The sequence below is a fragment of the Pelobates fuscus genome, chromosome 5 (assembly GCF_036172605.1).
Source record: "Pelobates fuscus isolate aPelFus1 chromosome 5, aPelFus1.pri, whole genome shotgun sequence".
NCBI lineage: Eukaryota > Metazoa > Chordata > Amphibia > Anura > Pelobatidae > Pelobates > Pelobates fuscus.
In genome coordinates this window covers 181,756,433-181,768,819 of record NC_086321.1, presented here as the reverse complement: position 1 = coordinate 181,768,819, position 12,387 = coordinate 181,756,433, and the positions used below count along the sequence as shown (strand labels likewise).

The window sequence follows — 12,387 nt, the reverse complement described above, 5'->3', positions numbered from 1 at the left end:
ACCCTTCCTCTTGCTGATGGGACTTAAATTCCCCTTGCTTTCTATAGCAACCTTATGTGGGTAACGTGCAATAACGTGCAATAACGTGCAATAATTCGAATTACAATACTGTAACTTAAAAGGAGGTAATACAAAACCATATCATAACAATATATGTACAAGATATGCAGTATTAATTCTGCTCACCTATTTGAGAGCCAATAAACTGCGCTCTCGGTGTGTCACAGATGTGCCACTATGGGGGACACTACCCTTCTTGGAAAAAACTTGTCTGTCAGGAATCTATAGGACAATACGACTTCTATAATTTTATTTTAAAAAATAAACAAAGTAAAATTACAAAAATACATTTAAAAAAATATACCAACAATAGAATAATTGTCCATATCCTTTCCTGATCTCCAAAATGCATTTCTCCAAAATTCACAGCTTCCTCAGTTGGTAACATGCTCCTTCCATGGATTAAATGACCGCATCAGTCCGGAGTTCTTCTTATTATGTTCCAGGATTTGGGAGGTGTAAAGATACCACAGCTGTCTTGCATTCTGCAACAAAGGAAGTGGACAGCAAAGTCCGCATCGTGTCACTTTCAAGGTGCTGGCAGCCATCTTTGAATGAGGCAATGTTGGGCTAAAGTACACAATGCGGCTTTGTATCTGGGTCATTCGAACATCTCCTTTCTGTGAGGCAGCACACACCTGCGTTGCTTCACTTCCGGTTTTTACCAGTCTCATAGCACATTCCTCTATTTTTAAAAAGTAATTCCAGTCCTAATTCCTATTGGTAATATGAATATACCTCCTAAGGAGGTGGGAGCACATAGATGCAAAGTAATTATATAGAAGATAGGGACAACTTAAAATCAATCATTAATTGCTATTTTACACTCATATGTTGTCACCGATAGTATAGTTAGTTGCTAAGTATAAAAGTAAATAATTCCTACAATAAAGAAGACAGCACTGCTATCATCATTAGTTTTAGGGGAACAAGCACGATTTGTGCTAGGGTGTCAAGCTGGGGACAACACCAGTCATTTCATAGATCTGATAGAAATAATGCACAGAGATCATTTACCACAGCATTTATTCATTCTTGATGCAGAAAAGGATGATCACCTCTATTGGCAATATATGACATCCAGATTAAAACATATGTGGTCTCCCACACATCTTCTTTCAAGGCATTCTAGTCCTATACTCCACCGCTTAAGTGAAAATTTTAAATATAGGCTTCTTGTCCCAGCTTTTCCATATAATAAACATGACTAGACAGAGGTGCCCTCTTTCCACGGTGATATTCATATTAACCTTATAAAAATTAGTGCACCATATTAAAAATGACATGGGCATAACAGTCCTTCGAATTGCTTCCAAGGTACATAAACTATCATTGTTCGTGGATGATTTGCTCCTTTTACTGACAAATACCCAAAAGAGTTAGCTAGAGTACTGGTGATCCTCCAGGGGAATTGGGAATCATGTATCAAAACTCAAGCACTACCAATAGGACTGCCAAAGGCAATTAAACTGTTGATTAAGTAAATCTAAGTTTTATTGTGAGGAGAAATTCCTCACTTATTTGGGAATCCTACTAGCGAAAACGAAACAGCTTGTGTTAACCGAAATCATTACAAGCTGCTTACAAAAATCCAGGACATGTTGGACAAATTAGCCAGGATGGGGATGTTGTGTTTGGGTAGCATCAATTCAATCAAAATATTGTCATTGATTCTGTACCCATTTCATACCATGCCTGTTTAAATTTCATGAGCACTGCTTTAACAAATTTCAGAAATTAATGAAAGCCCATATTTGGAAGCGTAAACCTCCAAGAGTGTCCTGTGCAGTTTTAAGGCTTAGTTGCATAAAGGGAACCTGTTAATTCTGGATTTTTAGAATATTACCTAGCTGCAAACCTAGAACAGATATTGGAGCTACACACAATGCAGTAGCTCCATTATGGCTTCATGAGAAGGCTTAGCTTATATGCCACCATATTTTATTAAATCTTATTTGGATAACATAACAGGTTTACCGACAACAGAACTCTCAATAGGTATACGATCTTTGCTCCCCAAGTGCATCAATGGGCCTTTGGCACCCATGACCCTAACGCCAGTTCACTGGTTGTCCTTCCTTGCACCACTTTTGGTAGGAACTAACTACTGCATGCCAAGAACACCCCACAAGACTTGTCATTTTGGAGATGCAAGCTATCACTATTTGGCCCTTGTCAATGTCAATCGTAGTCCAGCTGTAAAGCATCACTGATTAGCCAGGTACAGGGGCGGAATGACCGGTCGGGCACTTCGGACATGATCCGAGGGCCCGGCCGGGAGGGGGGCCCGCCATCAGGGGGCCCGGCCGCCCCTTTAAATGCTGCAGCCGCCTGAGCTCTCTCTTAAGAGCCTCAGGCGGCTGCAGCTTCTCACCTCCCCTCCCCTGTAGCATGGCCGAGCTGCTCTCCGGTCCGCGGTGCCCGGCCGGAGTGATAGGAAGGTGCACACTGTGCACCTTCCTGTCATTCCGACCGGGTACAGGAAACAGAAACTCCTGTTCCGCGTGGAACAGGAGTTTCTGTTTCCTGTACCCGGCTGGACTGACAGGAAGGTGCACACTCAGTGTGCACCTTCCTATCACTCCGGCCGGGCACCGCGGACCGGAGAGCAGCTCGGCCACGCTACAGGGGAGGGGGTGGGTAAGAACAGAGAGGGGGGAATGAACAGAGAGGGAGGGGGGGAATGAACAGGGAGGGGGGAATGAACAGAGAGGGAGGGGGGGAATGAACAGAGAGGGGGGGATGAACAGAGAGGGAGGGGGGAATGAACAGGGGGGGGAATGAACAGAGAGGGAGGGGGGTAAGAAGAGAGAGGGGGTTAGGAGAAGAGAGGGAGGGGGTAAGAAGAGAGAGGAAGGGGGGTAAGAAGAGAGGGAGGGGGAGTAAGAAGGGGTAAGAAGAGGGGGACGGGGGAGTAAGAAGGGGGTAAGGAGAGGGGGACGGGGGAGTAAAAAGAGGAAGGGGGAGTAAGAAGAGGGGGAGGGGATAAGAAGAGGGGGAGGGGGGAGTAAGAAGGTAGGGGGTAGTAAGAAGTGGGTAAGAAGAGGGGAAGGGGGGAGTAAAAAGAGGAAGGGGTGAGTAAGAAGAGGGGGAGGGGAGTAAGAAGAGGGGGGAGTAAGAAGAGGGAGGAGTAAGAAGAGGTGGGAGTAAGAAGAGGGGGGAGTAAGAAGAGGGGGAGAGTAAGAAGGGGTAAGAAGAGAGTGAGGGGGAGTAAGAAGAGGGGGGAGTAAGAAGGGGTAAGAAGAGGGGGAGGGGGGAGTAAGAAGAGGGGGAGGGGGGAGTAAAAAGAGGAAGGGGGAGTAAGAAGAGGGGGGAGGGGGTAAGAAGAAGGGGGAATAAGAAGAGGGAGGAGTAAGAAGAGGTGGGAGTAAGAAGAGGGCGAGGGGGGAGTAAGAAGAGGGGGAGAGTAAGAAGGGGGTAAGAAGAGAGTGAGGGGGGAGTAAGAAGAGGGGGGTAAGAAGGGGGTAAGAAGAGGGGGAGGGGGATAAGAAGAGGGGGGGAGTAAGAGGAGGGCAATTGCCCCCCCCCCTGTCCGCAGGCACCGTGCGGGCAGCCGGCAGGGGAGGGAGGAAGAGAGGACCCGGGAGCTCAGCCTGCAGCTCCTCTGGGTCCTTCTTGCGCGAGCACAGATCGTTGCCGCGGTTACCACGGCAACGTTACGGCTCTTGCGAGAGTAAACTCTAGCCCTGGAGCTACGGGCTAGAGTTCACTCTCAACACTGTGACCACCAGGGATTCCTGGTGGTTGCAGTGGTGAGAGTGAACTCTAGCCCCATGAACACACTGCCCCCACACACCATACACATTCGCACACTGCCCCCCATACACCCACACACCATACACATTTACACACATTGCCTCACACACACACATACATACACTGCCCACCCATACACACACAGCCCCTCATACTAACATTGCCACACACATACACAGCCCCCTCATACACACATTGCCCCACACACCCTACACATTCACACACTACACCCCCTCACACAAACTGCACCTTTCACACACACTGCACCCCTTACACATTGCACCACTGCTCCTATACCCTACTACAGCCTCATATCCCAGCAGACCCCAGGTAAGTTGTCAAACTGTTCTTAAACGGTTTGACTACTTACTCTGAAAGGGGGGTCCGGCCTTCCTGGCACCATAACGACTACACAGAGCAGTAGTGGTTATTGTGCATGCATTATTTCTTTAAATAATCTACAAGTGCCCCAGTAGCCAGCAAGCCAGCCAGCCCACAGGCCGGCCAGCCAGCCAGCCAGCCCACAGGCCGGCCAGCCAGCCCACAGGCCACCAGTTAGGCTTACAGCCAGCAAGCCCACAGCCTGCCAACCGCAGCCAGCAAGCCACAGCCAGCAAGCCAACAGCCTGCCAGCCGCAGCCAGCAAGCCAACAGCCTGCCAGCCGCAGCCAGCAAGCCCACAGCCTGCCGGCAGTAGCCAGCAAGCCCACCGCCTGCCAGCCGCAGCCAGTAAGCCCACAGCCTTCCAGCAAGCCCACAGACTGCCAGCCAGCAACAGTAATTAAGGTAAGAGGAGCTAACTTGGCCTAGGTATCAGCGAGCTATGTTGTGTTGCTATATTGTGAATAGGAACCAGAGTGTTGGAGAGACCCCCCTCCAGTCCCCATTAGACTCCATTGTAGTCTCTAATGGGACCTGGAGGAAATTCTTTCTAACACACTCTCTAAAGGACACTGAGATAGCCTCTGCTAGAATGCCCCCCTCCATGGCCCATTAGCCCTCAATTGTAGTCTCTACTGGGGCCTCGAAGGTATTATTGCACTTTTGTTCCTTGTGTCTAAAGATTGTGTAGGGTGTGGCTGGAGGCGGTGCATGGAGGCGGGGCATGGGTGGCGCTTGCTGCAGAGTATGGGTGGGGCCTGTAAGGGGGCCCTTCATTTATTGTGCCCGGGGGCCCTGAGGGTTCTTAGTCCGCCCCTGGCCAGGTATAAGACACCGCAGTGTCAGTTCATTGACTCTGGTTCCTGTGTTGGTGTTTGTGTTCCAGTGTTCTCCAGTTGACTCCTGACCTTGGCTTTCTATTCGTGTATCCTGACTTCTGGCATCCTCTGACCTTGGTTTTCTTACCGTGTACCCTGACTTCTGGCATCCTCTGACTTTGGCTTACCCTTGATGATTCTCCTGCTTGTGTCCTTACCTGTACTGTGACTTGGAGCAATATCCTGCACAGCCCCTATGCACAGATTCACAGGCCAGGTGAATACTTACCTGACCACCTTGGCCTGTGTTTAATTGCAAGGGTGAGCATAAATCTCTGCCTACCAGACTCCCAACTAAGGTAAGCCCTGACACAAAAAGGCTGTATAGAGTGATCGAGAGCAATAGGAATAGCGTAATACAGAATGGAAAAAGTTGGTTTAAGGTGTGCCGAAAATGACGATGCTGGTAGACTTGTAAAATAAAGAGGGCCCACCCAAGGTTAAAAAGTGAAGAAAAACAGGTTATGATTGAGTAGTGGGAGTGGTGGGAGGGACATGCAAATAGCTAGAATAAGAAAGGTGTGGAGCAAGGTAAAGAGTCCATATAAGTAGGGAAATCATGCCCCATCTCACAACTACAGGCTAAAGAATTAAAAAGGAGAAATACTATCAATTGTTAATACAGTCTACAATCAATATACATACTTTTACCCAAGGTTATATGATAATGCTTTACGGAGTTCCAATACTGGTTGTGGGACGTACCGTGAATAAGCTGAGGACTTACAATGACCTAATGTTTAAATATCTGCAGTGGTATAATTCTCCTAAAGAGTGACCAAAATAATGGAATGGTAAAGGCCTGGTCTTCTTGATTAGTGTTCTGACATAACTCATGAATTAGATGTATTTGATGGTTGTGTGATAATTAATTTTAGGGTGGCAAAAAGCAGACTGTAGTAAAGAAAAGATGGCAAATATGTTGTTAACATACTCTACTAATACTTGGTCAGAGAATACGTAACAAGGAAGGCGTAAATGAGCATGAATCATAATTGAAGGAAAATGGTTGAAAGGATACGTAGGTTGGACCAAACATGGGTCGAAAAAAAATAGTCAAGCATCTTGTTGGCACATGCATATTGTTTCATAAGTGACCTGAAATAAGTAATGAGCAGAGAGACTTAGATGACAGCAATCACTAGGAGACCACTAAGGGTCCAACCTGAAATTCATTATAACATGAAGGATACATACCATGTACATTGGTAATCTGGAATCTGCCATACATGGGAGTCGCATGCTGGCTAAGGTAATTGTTATAAACATCTAAAAGACTAACCAATATTAACCTTGTAACAAAACCCCTCTTCGATTTCAAGCAGTTATGGTGGTTTTGTTCCTTCCTACAGTGATTATGGTGTGGGCCTCCTTGCTAATGTTTTAATTCCACCAAGCACCCGACTTCGTTTTCCCTTGCCATAGCTGAATTTTATATGCTTCCTGAGGTGTTCGTTAGTTGGTTCGGTAAATAAAGACGTTATCACGAACAGGGTTACAGTATTCAAACAATCAAACCAAATGTTGAACGACCAATCACCCTTCATGTGGAGTGTGCTGCTGGTTAACCTAGCTATACACTCCTGGAGGAGGGAGCCCACTCTACCAGCTCCTCAGGATATAGAGTTGGAGCCCTGCATCGTTCTCTAGTTCTGGGAGGAAGGACGTCCAGACAGTAAATACCTCCAATCTATAGGGGTAACTGTCACAAACCTTGCAAACCAAATTGAGGGGTTAATACAGTAGCTGACTGGGGCAACGCTGTAATCAAGATTAGTACACTAACTTCTCTCATCACTAAAATATCCCTATCCTTTCACTCACCTGTCCCTAGCAACACCATAATTATTACTTCCACCTTACTCCCCTCCCCTCTCTATTCATCCCATGCACTCTACACATACCTTTCCAGCCTATCTCCACCAACTCCTCCCAAATCCTCTACATACATACCCTCCTACAAAACTTTCAAATCCTACTCCCACCTTCACTTCCTTTCTATCCTTCTGCTCCTAGCTGCTGGTGATGTCTCTCCTAACCCCGGCCCCCTCGCAACAAACTCAGCACATACTAACCCAAGGATCCACACTAATCTCATACCCATCTCATGTTCCTCTAAATCCTCCTTCAATACTGCCCTCTGGAACGCACGCTCTGTTTGCAATATAACTAAATCCACTGCTGTCCATGACTTCTTCATCTCTCGTTCTATAGATTTACTAGCCATAACAGAAACCTGGCTCCCCCCCTCTGACACTGCCACCCCTGCATCTTTGTCCTTCGGTGGTCTCCAACTTACCCACAACCCAAGAAACTCTGAATGTAAAGGTGGTGGTGTTGGGTTTCTCCTCTCCCCTCACTGCTCTTTTAAACCTCTTCCCACCCCCCCTTCTCTCTCTTTCCCATCATTTGAAATACACTCAATTCGCCTTTTCAAACCCTTCTCTGCTAACATTGCTGTTATTTACCGTCCCCCTGGTTCCCCTCTTCTCTTCCTTGACCACTTTGCTGCCTGGCTACCCTATTTCCTCTCTTCTAACATTCCATCCCTAATTCTCGGGGACTTCAATATTCCTATAAACCCACCTTTGACCTCTGCAGCCACTAAACTACTTTCAATGACTTCCTCCCTCGGGCTATCGCAGTGGGCAAATTCTCCCACCCATGTAGCTGGCAATACCCTTGACCTAATCTTCACTTATGCATGTACAGTATCTAATATCTGCAACACTCCATATCCACTCTCTGATCACCACCTCTTATCATTTGCTCTCACATACCCCCTCACCCAAAAACCTCAGCCTAACCCCCCTCAACTCAGGAGGGACCTTAATTCTCTTGATCTCCAACAGTTGTCAGCTGACATTGATTCACAACTGCTGTCCGTCCATCCCTTCCCTCTCCTGTCCTTCACAGGCCATCTCCATATATAACTCTACTCTTACATCTGCCTTGAACACTGCAGCGCCACTCCAAACAAGCACCTCGAGGAGGACCCGCCCCCAACCATGGCATACTAAATCAACGCGCTACCTGCAAAGATGCTCCCGTTGTGCTGAACGCTCCTGGAGGAAGTCTCGTACACAATCAGACTTTCTCCATTATAGATTCATATTGTGTTCATACAGTGCAGCCCTTGCCCTTGCCAAACAGTCCTATTTTTCCACTCTCATTAGTTCATGTTCCCGCAACCCCAGGCGTCTCTTTCACACCTTTAATTCTCTTCTTCGCCCTGCTGTGGCCACCCCCAAAACTAACCTTACTGCTGATAACTTTGCATTTTACTTCACTGACAAGATTGAACAGCTAAGGAAAGAATTCTCCCCTCCTTGCCTTTCTGTTTCTCAATCACACATAGATCATGCCTTTCCTACCCTTCAAACATTCTCCCCAGCTACTGACCAAGAGGTGGCTGCTCTTCTTTGCTCCTCTCGCCCCACCACTTGCCCGCTCGATCCTGTCCCATCTCACTTTATTAGATCTCTCTCCACTTGTCTTGTGCCTTCTCTAACACACATATTCAACTGCTCGCTCTCTTCTGGCATCGTCCCTGCTGACCTTAAACATGCCACTGTAGTACCTATACTAAAAAAACCATCCCTCGACCCATCCACCCCCTCTAACTACCGTCCCATATCCCTGCTCCCTTATTCCTCAAAGCTTCTGGAAAGACTTGTCTTTACCCGTGTGTCTCATTTCCTCAATTCCAACTCTCTCCTTGACCCCCTTCAATCTGGCTTCCGCCCTCTCCACTCTACAGAGACTGCCCTTATCAAAGTTACTAACTACCTAATCGCAGCTAAATCCAAAGGCCACTACTCCATACTAATTCTTCTTGACCTCTCAGCGGCCTTTGACACCTGTCCCAGCCGACCACCAGGGATAAGGTTCTCCCTCCTGGCCCAAGTTTTATATCCAGTGTACACTATTGGTTGTCTCTCTCTACCCGAGTGTTTGCCATACAAAGGACGAAGAAAACACACTAAAGACGGAGGACACCTACTGCATATCCCATAAGCGGGGATCCAAACCGTTGCACGCCCTCTACACCAGAGCAGGCTTTTGCTCTTTCAAATGTGAGTTTGTATTCAAGAGTTTTATCCATTTTATTCCCTTTATTTTTAACAATACTACACTATCTGGCTTCCTTTATATACCCTTTGTCTCTTACATATGAGTGGATCCATAAGGAAGAACCATACAAGGATAAATATTGCGGACTGAACATTGATGTACCAGACGACCACATCAGATCGTTTTAGATAAGACTTTCTATTTTTATTTTTATATTTGGACTATCTGTTCATTAATTTATTTTTTATTAGGCGCAGCTCTTATTTCTATTTGTTTTTATTGTATTAAATTATTTAGATAGTGTACACAACAATATTTATGTTAAACAAAAATAATAAAAACAAACAAGACAAAAAAAAGGTATCAACTCTGACTTATTTTAAAGTGGCTTTTTGCTAATAAGAAAATACTATAATGCATTGAGATTCAAAGCTTAATAATTATAAAACAGAAAGTCTGTTTACATGAATTACAATTCAATTTTTGTAATTGTTGCTTTATTTTTCTTTCAGCTATTGAAAGATGATTTTCATGGCAATATTTTGAGAAGATATATTTTTGGACCTATTTAAAATCTTGATCAGAGCATGTTTTATGTCTTTATTCCTAAGACTATAAATGAATGGGTTTAGTAGTGGTGTTACAAATCCATAAAACACTGCAACTATCCTATTTCTGCTGGAGTGAGTGCCAGAAGGCTGCATATACATGACACACACAGAAGTATAAAAAAGTGTTACTACTATGAAATGTGATGCACATGTAGACAGAGCCTTCTTTCTACCAGATGTTAAAGGTATTCTGAATATGGAGAATAGGATGCAACTGTAAGAAAACATGGTGAACAAAACAGAAGTTAGGGTAGCTGTGGTGGCAGATGCAGAAAGTAGAGCTTTAGCTGTGGATGTGTCCGAACAGGAAAGTTGCAGCAAAGGAGCAGCTTCACACAGAAAATGATCTACCACATTTGGTCCACAGAAGGACAATAAAGCAATGAATACAATTGGAACTGTGACAATAAAAAATCCCCCAGACCAAGAGACAGTTGCAAGCCGTATACACATTTTTGAACTCATCACCAGGGTGTATCTCAGAGGGCTACAGATAGCTAAATAACGATCATAAGCCATCAAGGCCAAAAGCAAATTTTCAGTAGCTCCAAGACAACTAAAAAAATAAAGTTGGGCAATGCAACCTCCAAAGGAAATTGAATTATTTCTTGTAAGAAGACTAACCATCAGGTTGGGGACTGTAGATGAAATGTATCCAATTTCAAGAAAGGATAGGTTACTAATGAAAAAGTACATTGGGGAATGCAAATGTTTGTCAACTAACACCAGTGCAATTATGGTAATATTGGATGAAACTGTTAAAAGGTAGACGAAGAAGAAAACTAAGAAAAGAAAAAAATGTGAATTTGGGAATCCTGGAAATCCTAGTATAATAAATTCCCTAACTCTACTACTGTTGATGCCTTCCAATAACTCCATAATGCATTTGAAGTTAAACATAAGGATATACTATAACAAATAATTGCGTTATATTTGTGTTGCTGGAAATGCATTAAAACATATATTTTATTCTTTCTTAATACATTTATTACGCAATTACATATTCTTAATGCTATGACATGAACTGAAAGCTCTAAACAATACTGTAGCTGTTTTCAAGTTGAGAAAAGTATTATAAATCTTGGCATGGATTTTGTTGGATATTAAGAACACTTGGCTGAATCAACAGTTTTAAAACAACTTGGCGTATACAGTTCAAAGTATTAAGAACAGGCCCATGAAAAAAACTTGCACGATTGTCCATTATTATGTGCTTTGAGTTTTTCCCATAAACATCTAGAATGGCATATACATCACTGTTTCTAAATAGCATTCCATTATGTCCAAGAATTGAGGTTCACTTAATTGCTTATTTTCAAGTATAGTACAGTAATAGTCTCTCATCCTTATCAGCCGTATTCAGAATGGAATTCAGAGATGTTTTCCTATTAAGGATGAAAACATTATGAGTGTAAAATGTTAATGCCCTCAAATAAAATTTTTTTGGCACAATATTTGGATACACTAATGGCATTTAATCTAAAAAGCTATTAAAATGATAAAACTGTGAGGTTGACAGTTATTTTACTGCTGGATCCATGCCTCTGCTTTTCTTCTAGTTTAAAAATAAAGTAGTAGCCTTCCTACATAAAGAAGACATAACAGACACTTTTCCAGATATGATTTGCTAGAAAACGTTACACCACACGGCAGTCTATCTCCAATGAAAAGAATAAAAACTGAAAACATGTCCTGACATAAACTCCAGCATGTATTTGCGTTAGAATTGAAAAATGGATAGATTAAATGGTTTAGCTTAATTCCAGTGACACCCTAATTGTAAAATATAAATGCAAAAACCAAAGTTATTTTTTTATTTTTTTTGATGGTCCTGTAGACTTACTCTCATGGATTATGTTAAATGTCCTCATCCAAATGAGTGCGAGTGAAGGGAATAGAGTGTGTTGTATCTTCAATACTACATTGGAGGTGGTACATGAAACAAGTGGGTTTTTATTTCTTTTTCCAGACCCCCAGTAGAGATCATATACACTCTGGGGAAATTAAATCTTTTTTATTCTCCTGAGATCAAATTCAGAATAGGAAAATTCACTGATAAATATTGCAGAATGTTAATTTATAAATCCCCATAGTAACCACTAGTGTTCCCAGTGATAGCAATGATGATATTATTGTTATATTATATAACAAATATTTTTCTTATGTATCTGAAACACTAAAACTAACAAAGGAAATTGGTGTACACTGTTTCATCTTAGGAAAAGTATACTTTGGTCTGAATGATATACAAATAAAATTTGAATTTTACACATATATACATCTCTCTCTCTCTATCTATCTATCTATCAATCTATCTATCTATCTATCTATCTATCTATCTATCTATCTATCTATCTATCTATCTATCTATCTATCTATCTATCAATCAATCTATCTATCTATCTATCTATCTATCTATCTATCTATCAATCTATCTATCTATCTATCTATCTATCTATCTATCTATCTATCTATCTATCTATCTATCTATCTATCAATCTATCTATCTATCTATCTATCAATCTATCTATCTATCTATCTATCTATCTATCTATCTATCTATCAATCAATCTATCTATCTATCTATCTATCTATCTATCTATCTATCTATCTATCTATCTATCTAT

At 43.0% G+C, this 12,387-nt stretch overlaps 1 protein-coding gene across 1 annotated transcript; it reads right to left on the bottom strand.

Annotated features, from left to right (window-relative positions):
- Window positions 1–9,661: 9,661 nt before the first annotated feature.
- Window positions 9,662–10,639, bottom strand: LOC134612093 (olfactory receptor 6B1-like). Its single transcript, XM_063456470.1, has one exon. It carries the CDS (start codon window positions 10,637–10,639, stop codon window positions 9,662–9,664), a length of 978 nt encoding a protein of 325 aa, XP_063312540.1.
- Window positions 10,640–12,387: the final 1,748 nt, after the last annotated feature.

What these genes read in the sequence shown, in the direction of transcription:
- LOC134612093 (XM_063456470.1), bottom strand. Translation starts at nt 10,639, where the DNA reads ATGGAGTTATTGGAAGGCATCAACAGTAGTAGAGTTAGGGAATTTATT.